The sequence below is a fragment of the Schistosoma mansoni genome, chromosome 1 (genome assembly GCF_000237925.1).
Source record: "Schistosoma mansoni strain Puerto Rico chromosome 1, complete genome".
NCBI lineage: Eukaryota > Metazoa > Platyhelminthes > Trematoda > Strigeidida > Schistosomatidae > Schistosoma > Schistosoma mansoni.
Window position 1 is genome coordinate 43,619,956 of NC_031495.1, and position 24,461 is coordinate 43,644,416.

A 24,461-nucleotide genomic window follows, 5' to 3' on the forward strand; every position below is an offset into this window, starting at 1 on the left:
TTCATGTTAAGGAAAAATACTGAGCCTAAATCAAATCGTTTGTCACACTGAGCCTGGCCCTGTTTTAATAGAACAACCGCCTTGAGTTTGTTTGTTTGGTTCTGGTTTTCAAGCCCGATAGATTCTATGGTTGCTTAACCAACTAACAGCTTGAGTATGACACGGGTGACAGCCTATCATAAGTCATCTAGGTTATTTTTGTACGGACCGTTATTCCGTTTAGCCTGCATTTCAAATTTCTCAAATGATCAGCAGAGCATGGTTGCCTATCTAGGAAGAACCATGACGAGAATTCATTCGACGGGTTAGCATGGACGTAGCTTTGAATAGTTTTAGGCAGTTACACAATCCTGGGTTACGACTCTGATGGACACTGACAATTGATCAGATAGCATAAATGAGCAGCACGTGTACTTAGGTAGATGTGTCAAGCATTTTCGAAGCTTCGGGATTTTGTTACTGGCTTTTCCTTATCATATAACTTCTTAAATCCTGCATTTAATGTTTGAACATCATTGGATGGATAAGTTATCTGTTTCAATTGTTTTAAAGAAGAACAAAATGAGATATTTCACATGAAAAGCATAACTATCCTAACTGCTGAACCTCTGGAAAGTCCTGCCGGCCTAACGCAAATTTATGCAGAGTAGGTATGATAACTTGGAATTCAAGTTCGTAGAATGTATTACTCACGCGTTCACCGGTAAACAGAGGTTCCTGAGTTTATGAGATTGCGGATTTCGAAACTTCTCGCCTCGGAGATGAGTAGTTGTGAAGTGATCAAAGAGATAACAATTATTAACACTAAAATAATTAATAAAGATATCGGATGTCAATATAAGGTCACCTCGAGTTCTGAAATAAGATGGGGAAAAGGGAGTTTGAAAAGACAACCCACCAACTTTGTCCTTACACGTTGAACGTGCTGGTATTCTCAATAAGACGTGGACTAGCTGCTTGGATATACTACTCTAGGTTTCTCCTTACGTGAATGAGGTACAAAACTCAAAATATCTCCTCGTCAAAACATTTGAATGCATGAAGAATTACCCATACCGCTCTGAAACCCTCAGTTTCATCTGTGTCGCTGTGATCATTCCTTTAAAATTATGACTGACTGTCACCCCTAAATCTTTGTGCTCCTGCACTCATGGAAGATACGTACCGTTGATAGTATACTGGTAATCATCAGTGTCCGATGTGCATCAGTGCACTCTTTCTCTAATTAATTTCTAAGTCCCAGCTTTTGGACCACCTAACTAATCTGTCTAGGTCAGCTAAAAGACATAGACGATAAGCCACACTACTTACTGTTCTACAGATTTTGATATTGTATGCTAACAATAATGTCAACGAGCGAAGCATTACTGCTTATCGACTGACATAGGGAAGAAAACGTAGGGGAACTACTCGAAATCTCCGAATCTTAAGGTTTATTCCACTATCTTTGTTTTGAGTTTTTTCCTCATTGAGAAATCTTTTCCGCTTGATTAGATCTTTAAGTGATCAATCTGCTCGAGTAGGAATATTGGAGTTGGGAGTTTTGTATGCGTTACCTTGTAAAACGTCCCCTTCCTCGTAATTTCCGTGTACTAACTTCATGATCCTTCTTGGTTAGATCTCCCCTCCAAATCACAGGGTTTTATTACCTTAGTAATATGTAATCATAAAACTTCGTTTGGCAGTGTATTTTTGATGGCAGATTCCGCTAACCCAAAGTCGTGTGTATGCTTTTTAGCAGGGTCATTTTCTTTTTACTCCTCCAGATTCCATATAATTAAACTAGTAATATATTTGATTTCCTTGAAAGTTGTGTTCGTATCACTATCGTGTTTTCATTTCTTACCCGTTAACAATTGAGAGCTTTTCTTTGGTTGCTCGAAGAATTACTCACATATGTATTAGGTGAGATTAAACATTTTCCACCCACGATAGGGTTACGCCTAGTCTTACCTTTGGTCTTTGGTGGAGTATTCTGTGACTCTCAGGAAGACTTATCAATCAAACGGGCGCTGTTCGTGGATATTTTTTTCTTCTCATCTCCGTTTTTCTACTATAGTTCATTTCGATTTAAAACTCATAAACCTATTCTTTGTAGTGATTGATAAACTCGGATACGACGGGGTCGGATAATGTTGGTATACCAGTTTCTTTTGATGAGATGACTCGAAGCGAACAAGGATGAAATTGATGAAATCTTGTTGGAAAATTACATTCGGTTAATTTGCAGGGACAACATAAAGTGGGACTTCTTAATTAGCTACTGAGTGATGGTGAAGTGCTATACGGCAGGTTGAAACGTGGTCTGATATGGATTTATAAACGAGTATGTCGTTAATGAGTCAACAGTTTACTTTTTCTCCGGTCCCTCCCCCATACGGATCATCTCACTCTCCTTAGAACACAAGGTAATTTCAGTTTAGACGCAGCACATCCCAAAGGCTGAACGTTACAGGTGTTTTCAGCCGTTTAGTGTTCAGTTGAACATGTTCAGTATTATTGCCAAATACTAATAAAGCTACTTCACAGAGGAATCACATTCCTCTAGAGTATCGATGCCAGATAACAGACTATAATTCAACATCAAGCTAGTTTCTAAAAGCCAACAACCAACTGTTCGTAGTTAATGTTTAGAAATCTATTCTTCAGTAATTGGTAATTGATAAGAAATGAGAAAATTATGAAATTTCAGAACAAATGACATTCCCATTGATTTTTTAAAATCAAGGGGTATTTTTTTAATCTATTGGTAAGTGCTAGCCTGTCTTCTGTCACATCTTTCAATTCAAAATATTTGGCGCAAAGTATGGGATGCTGTGGACAATCGCAGGATACAGGTAGTTTATTTGTGGTTTGTTGTACTCATTTGTTGATCGTTTGGAAGTAGAATAAAGTGCAATAGTCTTGTAAATTCTTAATAGGTAATAAATGCAATTTTGTTTCATGGTGATACTAATTCCAACAAAACTACTTTAAGGTGATCAGGACATGGATATCATCAGTAATTACCATAAGTTCAACATACTTTTATTCCCTCACTTTCTGTCGCCATACTCGCAAGCCCAACGTTTCATCCAATATGTCGCATCCAAAACACCTATTGGGATGATTTCAGATTTGTGTAGTAAGGACAGGTCTACGGCTTGTGTCATTCTTTTCTAGTATGCTTCTGTGAGTGTCCAGTCTTCTCTTGAGTGAGTCAATTGAAGGTGTATATACCACTGCTTCGGGCAGCACGTTCTAAGTATTGATGACTCGGTGTGAAAACCTATACGCCACGGGTATTTTATTCGTCCTTAGCTTTTCTGCTTGCTTTCTATGTCCTTTGAGATGTTCCGATCTAGTGGGAGGAAAAAGAATAATTTAGGTCCAATATCATTTCTCAGTATTTCGTATATAAAAGTTGGGTCACTCCTTAGTCTACGATAGGACAGGGTAAAGAGGTCTAGCTTTCCAAGCCACTCATTTACTTTATTTTGTCTCTTGATCACTTCCTCTGCACTGCTCAGAGTTGGCTCCCCTATAGTTTGTATTACATTGGTATGTGAGTCCGGAACTGAACCCGCAGATTCACATGCCTCATTACTGTCTATAGGTAGTTTCTTCTCAGCGCACCTCTTCTTTCTCCTTGTAACTTGCCTATATCCATATACTTGTCCGTTTCCCTGATGGGGTCCCCCCTTTTGGTCTCATTTAAGTCTAGAGCTGGGCTCATAATAGCGCTCTCAATTTCCTCGAAAGTAGAGTTCTGATCATCTGCTGCCTCTTTATCAGAAGGCGATTTTCTAGCTATGTTTAGCAGCTCGATCGCCTCTAGAATCAGCAAAGATTTAGTAGAACAACATTCTTTACACAACCAACGTGATAATGGCTTGCAGCACCGTTTATATGCAGCCGGTGTGAGTCTGGTGCACACATTGTGATACTACTTATTGCAGATATCACATTTCATCCCCTCATCGACCGGGAAATAGCATGCTAGTCTACCACAACGATGTCTCAATTGCACCATAGATTTGTTTTATGTTTCTATATAAAATAAACAAAAAAATCTGACTTCAGTAGTTACAGAAAGACCTTAACACCTATGGATACAATGTTCAGAGGTATATATATATATCTGTACTCGTGAAGTACAGATGATAAACTTCTCTAGAGGAATATCACTCTTGGGGATCACTTTGACTGAAGAAATTCAATTAAAGCCAAAACAGTAGTCTTGATGCGTAATTTAACGACCAATACTATAAAATTTCCTCAGGAAAAATATCACTTTTTTGAATAGCGCGCGGTTATGATCTGTGAGGGGGAAACTACATAGTTTAGCAAGTATATTGGTTGAGAATCGTTCGTATGCTGGAATTCCAATTAACATTAAGTAGAAACTTCAACCAAAGTACATGGGAGCACCCCAAATTCATTTGTCTGCCTGGCTTGGTGTATTTCGAATGCCCAAACAAATTCTTTTTGTCTGTCATCTTGGGCTGACTTCCAAAACTCCTCACTAATATACCTGCGTGATTCCTTTGTAAATATAGGAAGTATACTTTGCTTTTTGTGACTGCAATATTTGGAATCCAAAACTCATGATAAACAAGCTACTGTTACTTCAAAATTTTGTTGGTCACTTTACTGAGGAGAAATGCGGAAACTCTAAATAACACTTATGGCATCTTTTACTTCGTTCATAGGTGACCACAAGTTTATCAGTCAGTCGTATGGGATGTTTTATTTGACAGAAATTGACAGGGAATCGTAATTAAGTGGTATTCATATTTTCATCTATAATTTGATGGTGGTGTTTTTTATGTTTGCTTTACTTGCTTAAGAATGTCTCATATTCCTCGATTCATTCTCCGGCAGTAAGTTATTGGTTGTGGTGAAGTCCAGATGTTCTTAACTAAGTGTGAATAATTCCCTAACTTTCAGGTACGAAAACACTACGTACCACTGGCCCTGTACGAAATAGGTAAGTCTTTTTAAAGTATTTTTATACATGTCCCTTATACAATCATTTATTGTTCTTCTTCTGAAAAAACATTTCTGTGTGGAAGCTACGTATCTTTGAGCTCACTTTTATTTCTCCACCATAACTCAGTTACGCTTAGTGACTCCATTTTTACTTTCTCCCTTGCTAACCATGTGACTTTTGATTCTTGAATCCAGTCAGTCAGTCAGCTACAACGTAGGACCAGGCACATATATGCATCGGTCCAAGTTGCCATACCTCGTTAGCACAACAAGATCAACACCGGATTCATAGAAGTAATTAATTTAGTGGTGGTAGTATATAAAGATTGTATATAAGGATATAGTATAGGAAGAGAGATATGAATCAATTTTAATCTCATAGTTTAAGGGAAGATAAAGAGTGTATGCACCTACGCCATTGTGATCGATTCTGATCCATGTCACCTAGAGTCTCCAACCATTGGTTACGATAGTCACGCGGACCCCAACCAGGTAGTCTGCATCTACCAACATGGCTCAGACTAGAAGTTAGTGACTTCAAACACTGATGCCATGTTTTGGTTTGGCCGCCCCTAACTCTCTTCCAACCATCCCCAATAATAGTCATCATAGCGCGTCGTGGTAATCGGTGTTCAGGCATACGTAACACATGGCCCAACCATCTCAGTCGATGAAGATTCATGACCTCATCAACTGATTTACCATCATTCCCTAATACCCTGCGTCTAACCTCACTATTACTTACCCGGTTATCCCACCAGATGCGAGCAATATTTCTAAGACATCTGTGGTCAAATACTAGTAACCTACGAGTATCTTCTACTCTTAATGGCCATGTTTCGCAGCCGTAAAGTAGAACAGAACGAACTGCTGTGCAGTATACTCGTCCCTTAATTGATAGACGGATATCTCGTCTTCGCCATAGGTGTCGTAAGTTGGCAAAAGCCAAACGAGCTTTTTGAATCCGTTCTGAGATTTCGTCAGACACCAACCCATTAGGGCTGATCAGACTTCCAAGGTAAATGAAGTTGTCGACGCGTTCGACTACTTCACTCCCTATCCTTAGTTCGGGTGTTGACGCAGGCCAGTCCTGGAGTAACAATTTACATTTGGATGGGGAGAAACGCATCCCAAACATCCTGGCATTATTACTGAGTTCCAACAGAAGACTCTGCATTTTGTCAGCGTCTTCACCAAACAGGACTATGTCATTTGCGTATTCTAAGTCGATAAGTGAACCTCTTGGTAGAAGATCAATTTTTGAAAATTCAGTCGAAGAGAGTGTTATTTGCAGCAACAGGTCTATAATGAAGTTAAACAAAAATGGGGATAGTGGACAGCCTTGACGGACACCACTTGAGGTTGTAAAATCATATGACAGTTCGCTATAAGCTCTCACTCGACTGATAGTGTTCGAGTAAAGAGCCTTCACAAGGTTTATGTACTTCTGAGGTACACCTTCCAATGACAGACACTGCCACAGAACCTCTCGGTCTACAGAGTCAAATGCTGCTTTCAAGTCAAGAAAAACTATCATTGTCGGACGCCGATAAGCATGTCTGTGCTCTGAAACTTGACGAATGGTGAATATGTGGTCGATACAGCCACGACCAGGTCTGAAGCCAGCCTGATTTTCTCGTGTTTGCAGTTCACGAGTCTTAGTTAGGCGCCCGATAATTATTGAGGCTAGTATTTTAGATGCTATGTTAGTCAGACTAATCCCTCTATGGTTATCACAGGATGATTTTGGCCCCTTCTTATATATTGGGACAATCAGAGATTGTGACCAGTCAGATGGGATTACGTCCGTTTCCCAGATTTTAGCCAGAATATTAGTCAACCTAATCGCTAAAATTGGACCACCATATTTAAAGACCTCTGGAGCCAATCCATCTGGACCAGCTGCTCTTCCTCGTTTCAGATTACTTATAGCCTTTTGAACTTCAAGTAGGGTCGGGGGCCTACTTCAATGTTCCATTCAGGTTTTCTGGGAATAGTGGGTAGTTGTGCAGTAGCTGAAGGCCAGCTAAAGTGTTCCGCCCATCGTTCTAAACGTTTGGGTTGAGAGCAGATAAGGGTTCCGTCTTTTTCCGAGATTGTCTCACTTACACTTGACTTCTTAATTCCGGTTTCTTTTATTAGTCTGAATAGTTGCCTGGTGTTGCCTACAGCCGCTGCCTTTTCCATCTCTTTTGCTTTCGTTGCCCACCACTGCTCACGATCGTTCCTTAGACTTTTAGTTAACCTAGATCTAATTTGTTTACGCTCTTCGTCGTGTTCAGAGCCTGATGGGATGAGTTTACGCGAATCCATCAGTGAAATAGACTTAAAAGAAATCCATTGGTTTTTTGGAGCCCTATGGTTTAAATGACTAATAGATGTTACTGCTGTTTCCACAGCTGTTCGTATGTCTTTCCAAGCAGTATCTGGGTCAGTCTCGTTTACAGAACTGCCTAGATGTGAACTCAGTTGTTTCTGGAATTCGCATTTGGCTTTCTCGTCCTCCAGTTCAATCCTAATGGGTCTTCTTAGTGTACTTTTCCTGCGTCCATTGAGGCGCAGACAAATGCGCGCTCGTATTAAAGCGTGATCAGAGTCTAAACAAGTATTCCAATACGAGCGACAATCTTCTATTGAGCCTCTCTAACGATGACTGATGACAATATGGTCTATTTGAGTCCATCGTTGGTTTGGTGCAGGTGGTCGCCATGTTAGACGATGTCTCTCCTTATGCTTAAAATTAGTGCTTGCCAAAAGTAAACGATTGTCTGAGCATAGTTGCAACAGACGATCACCATTATCGGTTCGTTGAGCCGGAATACTAAAACACCCACCTAAATGTCTTTCTGTTTGATTTAAGCTGCCTACCTGGGCATTAAAGTCACCCGCTACGACTACCATGTCTGAGCGCTTAGCTTTCTGAAGAAGCTCGGAGAGCTTTCTGTAAAAGTCATCTTTCACCTCATCATGGCTGCAGTCAGTGGGAGCGTAGGCAGAAACGACGAAAAGGCAACGACGTGTGTCCCTATCCTTCCGAGTTCTTACGGAGCCATTTAGCCGGACAGCACACGGCCGACTGTTAACGGGGATCCATTCTAGTAGTGCCTGTTCTGCCCTTGTACTGAGTGCTATGCCTACACCTGCAAGTCCACGAGAACTAGCCAACGGGTCGCCAGATACACGGAGGGTGTATTTCGTTGGCTGTCCATTTTGGCGAGGTGAGGTCAAGTGAATGACCACTCTGGGATCCTGTATGCGTGTTTCGGAGATACAGCATACATCAATGGTACGAGATTCTAGGGTTTTAGCTAAGGAGGCCTGTTGACCGATTTGGCATAGGGTACGTACGTTGAAAGCTCCAATGTGTAGTTTAGAGCGAGGTTTTAGTAGACCTGGGACAGTGTTTCGCGCACTAGAATCGTTGGCCATGGTGACACTTGAGGAGGAAACCGAGAGAGGAAGTTTAGTGTTGAAAGTCAAGGTAGAAGGAATAGTAGGAATTGAAGAAGGAGATTGATTATGAATACAGTGGTCTTGAGTGTTGTTAGAGGTATGAGGGCAGTTATCACTTCCCGGTTGCCCACACCGTGGAAGGGTTCTTCTAGAGGTACCTGAAAAGGAAATTGGGTTAGAAGTGGTCTTAATGACCTGAGAGCGTGACCGCAGTGTCCAAGGGACAACTGCTTGAGGTCGGTCACACACGACCTTTTTGTGGGTAGTTTTCGTGTTAGCTCCGTCCTTCAAAGGACCTTACCGCCGGAGACGGATATCCGTGGGATAAGGCGAGGTGTGCATTTTTAGGGTCGACCTTTTCTAACTCCACCCCTCCTTGTGGGAAGGCAGCATCGCTGTCATGCTGGTTGTCTGAAGGAAACACCTTACTGCCGTCACACCTCTGTACAGTCGGCAGTACGACTTCGCCTTCGGACCTTGGGTTTGCTGCTTTTAGTCTCACCGCTCTTCAAACGACCTGTCTGGCATGGTAGGACCTCGAGGAACGATTGTTCCAGCCAGCATAGCTCGATTGGTTCATCACGATAGGCAAGCCCGACCACCACGTCAAGGTAGCTGCAACGGTCGGGAAATATTCTGGCTAGCGGTTTTACATTTAATATATAATCATTTGGGGGCTCCGGTCAATAATATTGTCTCTTGAGTAGCCACATCATGTTATTGGATTCGTTTATCAATTAAGGTCTTATTCATTGATTTTGATAATCGAAAACTCGTTTCATCAATCACTAAAAACGTCCTCCACTACATTTTGTGACTAACATCTCAACCTACTTATGTTCTGTTAGCCAGAAGCATCACTAGCTCTCACGTGATAAGTATGGCATAATGTTATTAAGTTTTAAGTTGATAAGAAGAGGATATTCAGTGGAAAACTAAGTCATGATCAGAACTGATAGAGAATATTATAAATTCTCTTCTTACCACCTAGCTACTCTTATTGATCAGTATTCTTGTACATTACTTCACGCGACAAGTCTCCATATCAGAACAGGGACGTACTTATACACTGAAGTAGGAATCACAATAAAAAAACGTTAGTATATTTATAGTTTTTACATATCAAGATTCTAGAGACTCCCCCGAATCTCCGTTAGCGCTGATTGGGTAAGAAATAGCCAATCATCGTGCCTCAACACAATCCTACACGGAACATGCTTTAATCCAATCTAGATCCCGCTACAGAGGTCGACTTTCATTTTGGTATGAATAATTAGTCAACAATAACAAAGTTTTGTTAGCGTTACCTACAAACCTATCGCATTTTTATTCACATTAATACAGGTCTGTGTGGCATCGTGTCCAGAATATTACTGGTCTTGGAAAACTCCTTTTGAGAAAAAATCTGAGGAGTTTAATGTCAGAAGTTTAATGATATGTCTGGGGGGTGTAAATGCGAATGACCCTAAATTTGCCAACCAGGTAAGTTATTCCATTCTTTCATACTTTGACTGGTAAGTATTCTTTATCAAAGAAAGAATTCAGGGAACAAATTTGCTTTAGCAAGTTCATTTTCAAAAGCTGTATTTGAGTCTAGTTACTATATATATTTAATAACGAATTTCAATCATATAATTTTTAAGAATTTCATTCTGCTTTTTTGTGGTCCAGATAAATATAAAGCTCAAAAGTTACTTGAACCTTTCACTAAGTTGATAACTTATAAACTCATAAGCATCAGATGAAATAAAAAATTACAAATAAAAATTAATATTAGTTTGTAAAAACAGAAATACATGCTTTAGTATTCTTAATAATTTAAAATATTTTATTCAATTTGAAACGGTTCGGATTATCCCATTGGGAGCGGCTATCTGGACTCAATAGCTAAGTAGGTAATGCGATGGCATTTATAGTGAATAGTGCTGGGTTCAAGTCCAAGGGTAAACATCAACTCTGGGGTGCAGGTACATCCACCTGAGTCCCAAATAGGATGAAACGCGGGTCCTGGACTATCAAAAGTCAACACGGAATCTTCTTGAGTCACAAGTCTGGTTTCCATTTCTATTTTGTTAGTACTTTCAGACTATAAAATAAATGACTTTTTATGTCATTAGTATTTCGCTGTTCTATATATCTGATCTAAATCAATCTACCTGAACTATTTGAACTTCGTTGATAGCAGTGTTGACAATTTTTGGACAGGATTTTCTCTCATCAGTCTATAGTTAATCACTTGTTACATAAATTCTAATGCTTTAGAATATTTTAGACCACAATTAATACAAATTAAATTTGTTAGCTTGAAAATGGTGACCTCATTAAAAATTACATTATTGAATATTCTAATCAGTATCAAAAACTAGAAATTTAACTGTAACCTATACAGCCTTATATCAATGTAAAATTTGTAGATGTAGAATTTTCTCTATGAAGTACTAGAGATTAAGGGTTAATCATACTGTTAGTTATAAAATATGTTAATTGTAAAGTTTTAAGAGATAGTTGTGCAGTTTATTTGTATCAATTAATTTTTCACAAATATTTTTGGTAACATTTTACATCGTGTTCTTTTAGAGTATTGAACAGTTAGTACAAGACAAACAATGTGCCCCATATATATATCACTCCAAATCAAGTTAGTTTTAAAAATTACATCTCTATTTTATAACATGGATTTTGAACGTTTTGAAATGGTTAAACATAAGCATGATACAACCCGTTTTGTTTCTGTATAATTATAATTGTCCATTTTGAGTTCTCTAGTAGATGTATCACTTTCTAGTTTAATTTTTATTTACTAAATTATTTGATTGTATTCTATAAAAGTGCTTGGTCGGTGCATCCCAAGTCAAGTATCTCGGTTAATGGGAAATGGAACTGGTCAAGTTCGTGATGAAACTGGTAAACGTATACTTTTAAAGAATGCCAAAGATCAAGAGGTGAATGGTATGGAAGTAGCGAAAAGTCGAAAGTAAGTAAATCTACAATAGGTTGTTTTGGCCCTCTCAAAATCATTTTCACTTTATTTTCAGTGTAATTACGTCAGACTCCATTTAAATCTATCACACTATAAATATATTTTAATTTTTTGATTGGTGAACCTACAGGGTACAATTATTCGGTGCCGCAGTGTAGTATAGAACTCTATATTGTTATGTTTGGTGTACCACATGTACGTCCAATTTTCCCACTTTAGATAAGGATTCAGTTTTCAATCAATTAAGAATTAATGTTTTTCGTTTTTTTTAAAACTTGACCTTCATCATATCTTCATTATTATTGTCCCAATATATAAAAAGGGGTCCAAATCATCCTGCGATAACCATAGAGGGATTAGTCTGACTAACATAGCATCTAAAATACTAGCCTCAATAATTATCGGGCGCCTAACTAAGACTCGTGAACTGCAAACACGAGAAAATCAGGCTGGCTTCAGACCTGGTCGTGGCTGTATCGACCACATATTCACCATTCGTCAAGTTTCAGAGCACAGACATGCTTATCGGCGTCCGACAATGATAGTTTTTCTTGACTTGAAAGCAGCATTTGACTCTGTAGACCGAGAGGTTCTGTGGCAGTGTCTGTCATTGAAAGGTGTACCTGAGAAGTACATAAACCTTGTGAAGGCTCTTTACTCGAACACTATTAGTCGAGTGAGAGCTTATAGCGAACTGTCATATGATTTTACAACCTCAAGTGGTGTCCGTCAAGGCTGTCCACTATCCCCATTTTTGTTTAACTTCATTATAGACCTGTTGCTGCAAATAACACTCTCTTCGACTGAATTTACAGGAATTGATCTCCTACCAGGGGGACCACTAAGCGACTTAGAATACGCAGATGACATAGTCCTGTTTGGTGAAGACACTGACAAAATGCAGAGTCTTTTGTTGGAACTCAGTAATAATGCCAGGATGTTTGGGATGCGTTTCTCCCCATCCAAATGTAAATTGTTACTCCAGGACTGGCCTGCGTCAACACCCGAACTAAGGATAGGGAGTGAAGTAGTCGAACGCGTCGACAACTTCATTTACCTTGGAAGTCTGATCAGCCCTAATGGGTTGGTGTCTGACGAAATCTCAGAACGGATTCAAAAAGCTCGTTTGGCTTTTGCCAACTTACGACACCTATGGCGAAGACGAGATATCCGTCTATCAATTAAGGGACGAGTATACTGCACAGCAGTTCGTTCTGTTCTACTTTACGGCTGCGAAACATGGCCATTAAGAGTAGAAGATACTCGTAGGTTACTAGTATTTGACCACAGATGTTTTAGAAATATTGCTCGCATCTGGTGGGATAACCGGGTAAGTAATAGTGAGGTTAGACGCAGGGTATTAGGGAATGATGGTAAATCAGTTGATGAGGTCATGAATCTTCATCGACTGAGATGGTTGGGTCATGTGTTACGTATGCCTGAACACCGATTACCACGACGCGCTATGATGACTATTATTGGGGATGGTTGGAAGAGAGTTAGGGGCGGCCAAACCAAAACATGGCATCAGTGTTTGAAGTCACTAACTTCTAGTCTGAGCCATGTTGGTAGATGCAGACTACCTGGTTGGGGTCCGCGTGACTATCGTAACCAATGGTTGGAGACTCTGGGTGGCATGGCTCAGAATCGATCACAATGGCGTAGGTGTATACACTCTTTATCTTCCCTTAAACTATGAGATTAAAATTGCTTCATATCTCTCTTCCTTCCTATACTATATCCTTATATACAACCTATAATTTATATACTACTACCAACACTAAATTAACTACTATTAATCCGGTGTTGATCTTGTTGTGCTAACGAGGTATGGCAACTTGGACCGATGCATATATGTGCCTGGTCCTACGTTGTAGCTGACTGACTGACTTCATTATTTTAAACACTAAATTTGTCAAGTAAACGCTGTACCGGATACACTGCACTTTAATCACCATTGTAGTCTCTTCATAATTGTTAAATGAAAATATATGAAGCGATTTCACACTTGTTATGTCTGTCAAGGTGAAGTTTAACTTATCATCTGACAATTTAAAGTTTTTCGAAAAAATCTGTTGTCCTGATTAATTATTTATTGTATATGCAGATTTTAACATTGCCTATTTTAGTAGCACTAATTATAGTCTCGTTGTCAAAAATAGTAATGATAAAGTTGTCCATGATAAACGAGAATCTCAGACTTGAATAACTTTGTGAGTTGTAAGCGGTATTGTGTACAACTGCGTGCTGTACCAGTTCTAAAACTTGGGTAACTGAGATGCGGTAACACTAATTGTTCAAATTTATGTATCATGATGTTTATGTCTTTTATAGCGTATATTTGTTGCCACCATCTACATGCGTTGTATTGTGTTGTATATTTAACGTGTCAAAATGTCTCTCCTCATGGTAAGGGTTTTTGAGTTATTAATATAAGCTATCTGTTATATCCTAGCGAAGACATAAGTACGGGCAACTCCCAGGACCTATTAATGGACTATTATTCTATATGTATTCTTACTGTATTAGTATTCAGTAATTGGATTGGTGTGATGCGGTCTGTCTGTCTGTCTCTCTGTCTGGTATATAAACGGAGTATGCTTCAAATAAATGATTCGCATAGCAGAAGCTGTAATTGGTGTTCTGAACTCAATCGGAAGGGCTAGGCGGACAAGGGACCAGTAAGGACGCTAGACTGTTCACACCAGTTGAACGTCATTGGTTTGGCACAGTGTCAAGATTAGACAAGTATTTAGATTGGTGAATAAATCATGTGATACAAGCCGGACATAAAATCATAACGAAATGGCATACGGTCTGTTTTTTATAAAGTCACAACACTATTGATTGTTTACAGCTTTGTCACAGGTTTGAAATTGATTCCACTTTGTGAGATTTCTAAAGTTGAGTGTCTTAGTGTTTAAATTTAGTTGTGAAAAGAATGAACCCGCCATGCATTTTGTTTATTTATAGTTTGTAAATATAGTAACTTACTAGTTACAACTTTTATATGCGCTATCTATGAGTAGCTGCAAATACTATCTTGGTAATATTAGCTTGAATTTCTTGTTAACTAAAGTGTACCTTAAACTTCATTCTCATTGTTTATTGTTTTCTAGAAAATATTTTTCTTAAAAATATCCACCTTTAAACTTTATGATAGTACTGAGTAAATCTAACTAAGAAATAACTTTTCATCATGGCCCTGGATTAATGTATGTAGTTTTGATAATGAAACATGCACTAATCAAGTAATAAACAGTAAGTTATTATTACTTCAGATTAAAGGTTGATTTTTGGAAATGAATAAAATTACACATAAAAGTAATTTACAGGATGAAATATCTTATCTCTAATGATATAAAATCTTAAGTACTATTAACTATCAGTCTTGTCATTATCGTTACTGTTTCCACTCTCCTTGATTCTTGAATATTTCTTTTTTTCTGTGCTCTTTGAAAGTGTGGCAACGTAACCCAATATCATTTTATGCAATGTTCTGTGTTCATTCCGTTTTGTTCGACGATCTACTGTGTAGTACTGCTGACATACATATTGTGTAATTTGTTGTATATTTGTCAAGTCTTTCCTTATGTGACCCAGCTACTCTTATTGCTTAGTGTTTTTCGGACACTTTACTTCACTCAACTTGTTCTCAGATTAGAACAAGGCTTGGGCAGGTACGTAATTATTTTCCAAATGAACCAAGTCGAACGGGAGTGAAAAACGTTACTACTTATATAATGTTACATGGGATCCTAGAGTCTTCTCCAATTTCCGCTAGTTCTGATTTGGTAGAAGTAAGCCAATCAATGTGCTCCAATATAGTCCTGGACAGTCTATGTTCTACTCAATACTTGAGTGAATAAAGAGAATATATACAGCTGTCGAGTTAACTTCTGTGGTGTTTATTTAGAAACCAATTTATTTGTGTTTTATTTAATTATGTATGTCACATATATTCAAACTAATTACCCTAAAGGTTCATATTATCTAATTTAGTCCGATTTTATATGTTCATGAATATTTGAACAAGTAAGAATACTCCTAATCATTTTGATATTTAGTTTGTTTGTTCGTTGGTTTATTTCTCCAGAAAGCTTTGTTCCTTTAGTGTTTCTACTGCTTCGTGTTTTCCCAAGCTGTTGTTCGGTGATTACGCAAGATCTTACCCAGCTTAAGTTTTTTTTTCTTGCTACAGAAAATCCTAACCTTACTAATGGCTTGCAAAATTCTGCAAATGGTCCAAGAAGTTAATTTTTACAACCATTGATTACTATAAATTTCTCTTTGAACTCGTTTGCCACTATTTGATTAGATCAAATCAGTGGGTTTTGAGCGTTTGTTAATTAAGTGTTTACTTTGGAGGGAACTAAAGCTCAACTGATCATAACTCTTAGACAATAGTTTAAAATACACTCGCATACACAGAAAAACAAAGTGGACAAAGTGATAGTGATGCAGGAAAAATGAAATCATTGAAAGCGAGCATTTCAAAATGGACAGATTTACTGAATAGGATGACGCTGGTTGATGTGGACAAGCTTGTGTAGTCGTAAAAGACTATGGACTTTAGGACTGGTAGCTCGAAAACATTTTCCATATATTACTTTGTACAGTGTAACAAATCGGGTTATAGTATGGCTTTTTCAAACAATATGCTTCCGTAAAAGTAATACGGGATATTATTGGGCCTGTCAAGCTGAAGAAAGGATTTTCTGTTCTTAATTATCATGTACGAAACATACATAGCATGAAGCTAAATTCTCCCATTAATGTTACTAGACGATTTCACGTTCTACGATCCGTATATCCAAATTAATAATCCAAAAAGGGACTAGGTTTCAGGCAGAATACATCGTTTAAATGTCATAGCATATGAATTAAGGATTGTAAAATAAATTAAGGTCGTTAGTGTTGGGATAACTAATACAAATTGTTGATTTGATTCAGTTGATACGTTCAATGAAGTTGTGAGATTAGTGATCAGAATAAATGTGGGTCCGATTTATTCTGGTCATGAATCTTATTATTTTACTTAACGTATAAGCTGAATCAAGTTAATACTGCATATTGGTCATGTTATAATTTTCAAACAATATATTTTGCCTCTAACATGGCCACATTTTTGATTATTAATTTGGATATATAATTGTAGAACTGATATGCTTGAATGATATTACAAGTTCACCTTACTTGGTAAACGGAACAAAGGTCAAAGATACAGTGACACGATAGTCTTTTCTAATCCATTGTCCCCGGCCCTGCTAACTGGATCAATAGGACTTGATGAAGTGTAGAGAATGTATTCTACAAGCCCCCAAAAATATGAGGTCACTAAGCACACAAATCAAGCTTATTTATACAATGATAGAAACGCCCATGGGAGAGCAACAAAATAGCGTGCTAAAAATCCGTCAACCAATGGCAATCAAAGATTTCCCATTGGGAAATGTACGCTGTAGGTTAACTAAGCGTCTCTTGACGCGAAAACATAGAATTCAAATTTTCAGAATAAAATTACAAAATTAGAACCTTTCTGGAGATATAACAGCATGAACAAGACCCTGAAAGGAATTAATTGAAAAGAGTATACTTTGTTTATATATTAGTGTTTTAATGTGTAGGTTTGATAATAAAATGTGCACTAATTAGGTAGTAATCAGTAAGTTGTTACTACTTTAGGTTAAAGGTGACCGTCAAAAATACAAAAAATACTTTTAAAAGTAATTTACAAAATGAAATATCTCATCACTTTCTACTTTTGAAAATGAAAACCTGGAAATGTGCAAACAGTTTGGATTTCGCCGTTCTGTTTTATTACTTGTTCTTATGAGTTGAATTACTTTGATCACTATACATTTCATCCGCGGATTATGAGTACAAGTTTATTTCCTTCAATTATATGTCTAGTTTTTTAGAAAACTCACCGAGTCTTCGTTCTTCAGTGGTAAATAAACATTCGTCTACAGATACAACTTTTGACCTACTATAGTTTGAGTAAGATCATTCACATTACTGCTCTATAAATCTCTATCCTTTAATTCCTTAATAGCCAAAAATTATACTTCTAATACCACTACAACAAAGGCTAATAATCCAATATTTGTGATTGGGAATTTATAGCAAAATGATCACTAAAATTTATTCATCTTCATGTCTGAATGAGACATTGTTTGAATTAGTTTAGGGATTACCCTCGACAGTTTTGATTACCCCATTGATTACCCTTCTCACATAACTTTTCACTTGAATTACTAAGTCTGTTTCTCTTTTTATCTTATTTTTAATAATATCTGAAAATCAAAACAACCATCTCTTGTATTCTGTTACTATTAGTATTTACAATTAAAAGTGTCAACTTCAAGTATTTTCTATCTGCATACCATTGTCTTTTTCAAATAGAATACTAACATTGGTGATGCATGATTTGTTACTTTTAATCTTCGTTTATACTTTTCAGAGTCAATTGTTATACTTATATTTTTAAAAATGATTATTAATGTGCTCACATATTCGTTAATTATCATAATGCAAAATGGATTGTACGCCGAGTTCTTTTGAAAGTAAAATGTGAATAAAATAATTGGATTTAGTCGATTAGGAACGGTCAGATTCAACATATATTGTGTTTGTATGTAATCATGAAACCCGTGATAGGGTATTATGCATGGAGTCTCACATTAAAGAGAGTATTTCTACTGCAACTTTAGGCACATATCCTTTATCTGAATGTCATATTTATAGATTTATGTAGAGAGTTATTGACTGAATCCTTTTTTTATTTTAATCGTTTGGGTGTATTACCAATATTTATTGTTTATTTTCAGATTGGTGTTGGAATTTACTACAATCTTTGAAAAAGTTGTTGCTGATCTAAGTCAAACCTGGCATATTATATTGATGTGAGCATCACTGTTTTGATTTAATTACTAGTTTTCTGTGTAGGTTTTCTTATGACTTATTTGGTAATTTAGGAATCCGGATGCTTTCAGGCTCTTTTTACGTTGAGTAGATCATAATTGACTGTTCTGTAGTATTGGAAAGTATTACAAAACCTCTTAACACATGCATCAGATACATAGGCACTTATCCAAGATCATTATGATGATTAAGAAGAAGCTCAAGAACAAAAAATTAAACTTCAAACCCGACCTTTCTGTACAAGAGAATTATGCTCCACCTGTTATTCTTCTATGGTCTTAATGCCTCCTCCTAATCTTACACACTGTAGGTGGTCATTATTATCTTATTCTTCACCTTCTTCTCTGTCAAGTAAACAGTTGGTTTCGGCATTTATTGTTTAGATTATTAATTGTTATGGTTTCCAAACTACTACGCAACCTTATTTCTTGATAATTTTGATTACTTTCTAAATGATACAACACCCATTTTATTCAGCACCTGGAAAACTTTGAATAACTTTAATTACTGTGAAATAACATTCATTTATTGACTTATTTTATTTAATACTTGATATCTTTTGACAGTTTTTGATTACTTTATTATACTACGCAACACCACTTCATCGTCATAGGCTTTTGCATCCGATACTTGAATACGTTTGATTATCGTCGATAATTTCTTAACACCTCTATTTTACGATAGACTACTCGCTATAAAATAACTTATGCAAACGATTGTACAGCTTAAGAAAATGATATCGGCGGAAAGAAAATTTTCTTCACTGAAATAACTTCACAAGGCATTTACTTTTTTTAGTGGCCTTTGATAACTGTTTACATTTGTCCTTAGTGTAATTAGATTGTGAAATTATTATGAAACTGTAATGCACTTTGTGTGTTTGTATGTATGAACTGGTTTTTCTTTCTGGCACGTGCACTTTGTTTTAAAAGAAAAATAAACAACTTATATAGTGCGCTCAGACAAGCGAACACTTTTGTAGCATCATTTATACGTGCAAAGTCTTCGTTTTCTCATTAGTTTTTTAGGACCAATCATCTTCAGTGAAATAGCCAATGTTGAACGATGAAACGTGCCATATACTTAGTGAAACGAAATATGATAATCCATGCGTTGAATATATTAGTTTATTTCATTTGTCCGACGTTAAGCGCGATTCTATTACAATATTCATTAGTCGCAAATTTTTCCTAGACTGTCCGTTTTCTTTTAAATTTCCGTCACATCTTTCTTGCTTAAAACACTAAAATTCTTAATGTATAGCTTTATTACTTTTTATTTACCCTTTTATGGCGCGTTATTTCCCACGATTGAGTTGTTTTAAGATTTTTCCCTCTCAGTAAACAAGCTTCTTCTACCTTCGGTATTAAGCTAAGTTTATAATTAATTATTGAGTAGTGACCGGAATCATAAGTGTCCAGTTCTTTGGTGCTGATCGTATTCTTTCGACCAAGTTTTAGTGACCACTTCTATGGGTGACTCAGCATTAGTCAAGTCAAGTCAGCGACAACGTAGGACCAGGCACATATATGCATCGGTCCAAGTTGCCATACCTCGTTAGCACAACAAGATCAACACCGGATTAATAGTAGTTAATTTAGTGTTGGTAGTAGTATATAAATTATAGGTTGTATATAAGGATATAGTATAGGAAGGAAGAGAGATATGAAGCAATTTTAATCTCATAGTTTAAGGGAAGATAAAGAGTGTATACACCTACGCCATTGTGATCGATTCTGAGCCATGCCACCCAGAGTCTCTAACCATTGGTTACGATAGTCACGCGGACCCCAACCAGGTAGTCTGCATCTACCAACATGGCTCAGACTAGAAGTTAGTGACTTCAAACACTGATGCCATGTTTTGGTTTGGCCGCCTCTAACTCTCTTCCAACCATCCCCAATAATAGTCATCATAGCGCGTCGTGGTAATCGGTGTTCAGGCATACGTAACACGTGGCCCAACCATCTCAGTCGATGAAGATTCATGACCTCATCAACTGATTTACCATCATTCCCTAATACCCTGCGTCTAACCTCACTATTACTTACCCGGTTATCCCACCAGATGCGAGCAATATTTCTAAGACATCTGTGGTCAAATACTAGTAACCTACGAGTATCTTCTACTCTTAATGGCCATGTTTCGCAGCCGTAAAGTAGAACAGAACGAACTGCTGTGCAGTATACTCGTCCCTTAATTGATAGACGGATATCTCGTCTTCGCCATAGGTGTCGTAAGTTGGCAAAAGCCAAACGAGCTTTTTGAATCTGTTCTGAGATTTCGTCAGACACCAACCCATTAGGGCTGATCAGACTTCCAAGGTAAATGAAGTTGTCGACGCGTTCGACTACTTCACTCCCTATCCTTAGTTCAGGTGTTGACGCAGGCCAGTCCTGGAGTAACAATTTACATTTGGATGGGGAGAAACGCATCCCAAACATCCTGGCATTATTACTGAGTTCCAACAAAAGACTCTGCATTTTGTCAGCGTCTTCACCAAACAGGACTATGTCATTTGCGTATTCTAAGTCGATAAGTGAACCTCTTGGTAGAAGATCAATTTTTGAAAATTCAGTCGAAGAGAGTGTTATTTGCAGCAACAGGTCTATAATGAAGTTAAACAAAAATGGGGATAGTGGACAGCCTTGACGGACACCACTTGAGGTTGTAAAATCATATGACAGTTCGCTATAAGCTCTCACTCGACTAATAGTGTTCGAGTAAAGAGCCTTCACAAGGTTTATGTACTTCTCAGATACACCTTTCAATGACAGACACTGCCACAGAACCTCTCGGTCTACAGAGTCAAATGCTGCTTTCAAGTCAAGAAAAACTATCATTGTCGGACGCCGGTAAGCATGTCTGTGCTCTGAAACTTGACGAATGGTGAATATGTGGTCGATACAGCCACGACCAGGTCTGAAGCCAGCCTGATTTTCTCGTGTTTGCAGTTCACGAGTCTTAGTTAGGCGCCCGATAATTATTGAGGCTAGTATTTTAGATGCTATGTTAGTCAGACTAATCCCTCTATGGTTATCACAGGATGATTTTGGCCCCTTCTTATATATTGGGACAATCAGAGATTGTGACCAGTCGGATGGGATTACATCCGTCTCCCAGATTTTAGCCAGAATATTAGTCAACCTAATCGCTAAAATTGGACCACCATATTTAAAGACCTCTGGAGCCAATCCATCTGGACCAGCTGCTCTTCCTCGTTTCAGATTACTTATAGCCTTTTGAACTTCAAGTAGGGTCGGGGGCCTACTTCAATGTTCCATTCAGGTTTTCTGGGAATAGCGGGTAGTTGTGCAGTAGCTGAAGGCCAGCTAAAGTGTTCCGCCCATCGTTCTAAACGTTTGGGTTGAGAGCAGATAAGGGTTCCGTCTTTTTCCGAGATTGTCTCACTTACACTTGACTTCTTAATTCCGGTTTCTTTTATTAGTCTGAATAGTTGCCTGGTGTTGCCTACAGCCGCTGCCTTTTCCATCTCTTTTGCTTTCGTTGCCCACCACTGCTCACGATCGTTCCTTAGACTTTTAGTTAACCTAGATCTAATTTGTTTACGCTCTTCGTCGTGTTCAGAGCCTGATGGGATGAGTTTACGCGAATCCATCAGTGAAATAGACTTAAAAGAAATCCATTGGTTTTTTGGAGCCCTATGGTTTAAATAACTAATAGATGTTACTGCTGTTTCCACAGCTGTCAGTGTGTCAACGGGTCGCCAGATACACGGATGGTGTATTTCGTTGGCTGTCCATTTTGGTGAGGTGAGGTCAAGTGAATGACCACTCTGGGATCCTGTATGCGTGTTTCGGAGATACAGCATACATCAATGGTACGAGATTCTAGGGTTTTAGCTAAGGAGGCCTGTTGACCGATTTGGCATAGGGTACGTACGTTGAAAGCTCCAATGTGTAGTTTGGAGCGAGGTTTTAGTAGACCTGGGACAGTGTTTCGCGCACTAGAATCGTTGGCCATGGTGACACTTGAGGAGGAAACCGAGAGAGGAAGTTTAGTGTTGAAAGTCAAGGTAGAAGGAATAGTAGGAATTGAAGAAGGAGATTGATTATGAATACAGTGGTCTTGAGTGTTGTTAGAGGTATGAGGGCAGTTATCACTTCCCGGATGCCCACACCGTGGAAGGGTTCTTCTAGAGGTACCTGAAAAGGAAATTGGGTTAGAAGTGGTCTTAATGACCTGAGAGCGTGACCGCAGTGTCCAAGGGACAAATGCTTGAGGTCGGTCACATACGACCTTTTTGTGGGTGACTTTTGTGTTAGCTTCGTACCTGTTGGGACCTTACCGCCGGAGACGGATATCCGTGGGATAAGGCGAGGTGTGCATTTTTAGGGTCGACCTTTTCTAACCCCACCCCTCCTTGTGGGAAGGCAGCATCGCTGTCATGCTGGTTGTCTGAAGGAAACACCTTACTGCTGTCACACCTCTGTACAGTCGGCAGTACGACTTCGCCTTCGGACCTTGGGTTTGCTGCTTTTAGTCTCACCGCTCTTCAAACGACCTGTCTGGCATGGTAGGACCTCGAGGAACGATTGTTCCAGCCAGCATAGCTCGATTGGTTCATCACGATAGGCAAGCCCGACCACCACGTCAAGGTAGCTGCAATGTTCGGGGACTCAGCATTACGCACAATGTCGAGATGTTAGGTGGTTAGAGGTAGTTGACAGGAGACTCGGAATATAAGTTTCCTGCCAATTGCCACTCGTAATCAAGGTCCATCTGCAATGTTGAAGGATTTAACGCTTCTTGTGGGACTCCAACCGGCGTACCTGAACAAGAATGACATTCGTCACTACCTAGTGATCAATCAGCTACAAATATTTTAGTCACATAGGATATCGGTCTCTACCAGAATAGCTAAGTAGTAGCATCTGAGATTGTATGTCTTGCAGATGCGGGTTCAAATCCTACAGAGAGCATCGATTCCCTGAAGATTTTAGGTGCTCCTTGCGGGTGAGTCGTAGGTGGAACGAAACCTCGATCTAAAGTTTCTTACCGACCACCTCCAACCTATTAATAAAATTAAGTATCTGAGATAAGTAAAGACTTCAGTTACTTCTCAAGACTTGTTTTCTTGATAGAATACCCGAACCTACTTTATGTTGTCCCTTGTTTAATGCCATCTTACTCAATTCAATGCGCTAAATGAATACTGTGCAAACGCAATTCTTAAGTACAGTTCTCGTAAGCCAAGAAATCTTATAATTCGTTTATGTAATTGACTATAGATTGATTATGTTAGGCATATTTAGTTTAAATGTAACAGTTTATAACAATAGAATATGAATTATTAAACGGCTTTTATAGTTACGATGTGAAATACAGTTTACAATGTCTTTTTTTAAAAGAAATTTATTTACGTGTTAATATGTATTTTGTTAGGGTGTTTTTGTTGATTTTTCTTGTTTTTCTGCTAATTTAAGATTCCGTTGCATACACATTTCTCACATACTAAATAAATCTTATTTATGTTTATGGTTTTATTTCCAGATGTATTTCAGTATCTGTGGTTTTGTCATTCTGTTGGATCGTTTTATTACGATGCTGTACTTCAGTTATGGTTTGGACTACATTAATTCTATTTGTTGCCCTGTTTTCTTTCGGTATTTATTGTCTTAGATTTCAATGAATATTTCTTTCGTACTTTTTTTGTCTAATTATTGTTATTTATAACAAAGAGAGTATTTTTATGTATTTTTTATTTTTATGCTTTTTAATGTACAAAAATTGTAATGTAAGTATACCTTTCCTAGGTTTAGTTATGTAGGCTAAAGATGAATAAAATGCCTATATTAATTAGTTCGTTCTTAGTAGCGATTGTTTAATTAAATAATGGTCATTATATAATCAGTTAAGATGGTAATTGGAGATAGTCAACAGGAAACTCTGGACCTAGGTTACGCGCTACTTGGCGCTCTTCAGCAAGGTGTACAGCAGATGATTATATCAAACGATCAAAATGTGTTGAATCTGCCGCATATCAGCTATTTCGTTTATCACGTCAACATTATTGTACTTATTATGAATCACCGAAATTTCCTAAAAAATTTCCATACTACTCATTTCAAAAATTTTTCCCCATTAATAAACATATCGGTAATTATGAATT

The 24,461-nt window shown here is 37.9% G+C and overlaps 1 protein-coding gene across 1 annotated transcript in view; it reads left to right on the forward strand.

The window, feature by feature from the left end:
• Positions 1–2,793: 2,793 nt before the first annotated feature.
• Positions 2,794–24,461, forward strand: part of Smp_160740 (putative ctl2) — a gene marked incomplete at its 3' end in the record, with an annotated part of 34,574 nt that continues 12,906 nt past the window's right edge. Inside the window, exons 1-7 of the mRNA XM_018794523.1 lie at positions 2,794–2,837; positions 4,930–4,969; positions 9,849–9,906; positions 11,002–11,062; positions 11,254–11,398; positions 18,235–18,309; positions 23,843–23,955. Coding sequence (XP_018648927.1) covers positions 2,807–2,837; positions 4,930–4,969; positions 9,849–9,906; positions 11,002–11,062; positions 11,254–11,398; positions 18,235–18,309; positions 23,843–23,955 — 523 coding nt within the window. The 5' untranslated portion in view covers positions 2,794–2,806. The remainder of the gene's footprint in view (positions 2,838–4,929; positions 4,970–9,848; positions 9,907–11,001; positions 11,063–11,253; positions 11,399–18,234; positions 18,310–23,842; positions 23,956–24,461) is intronic.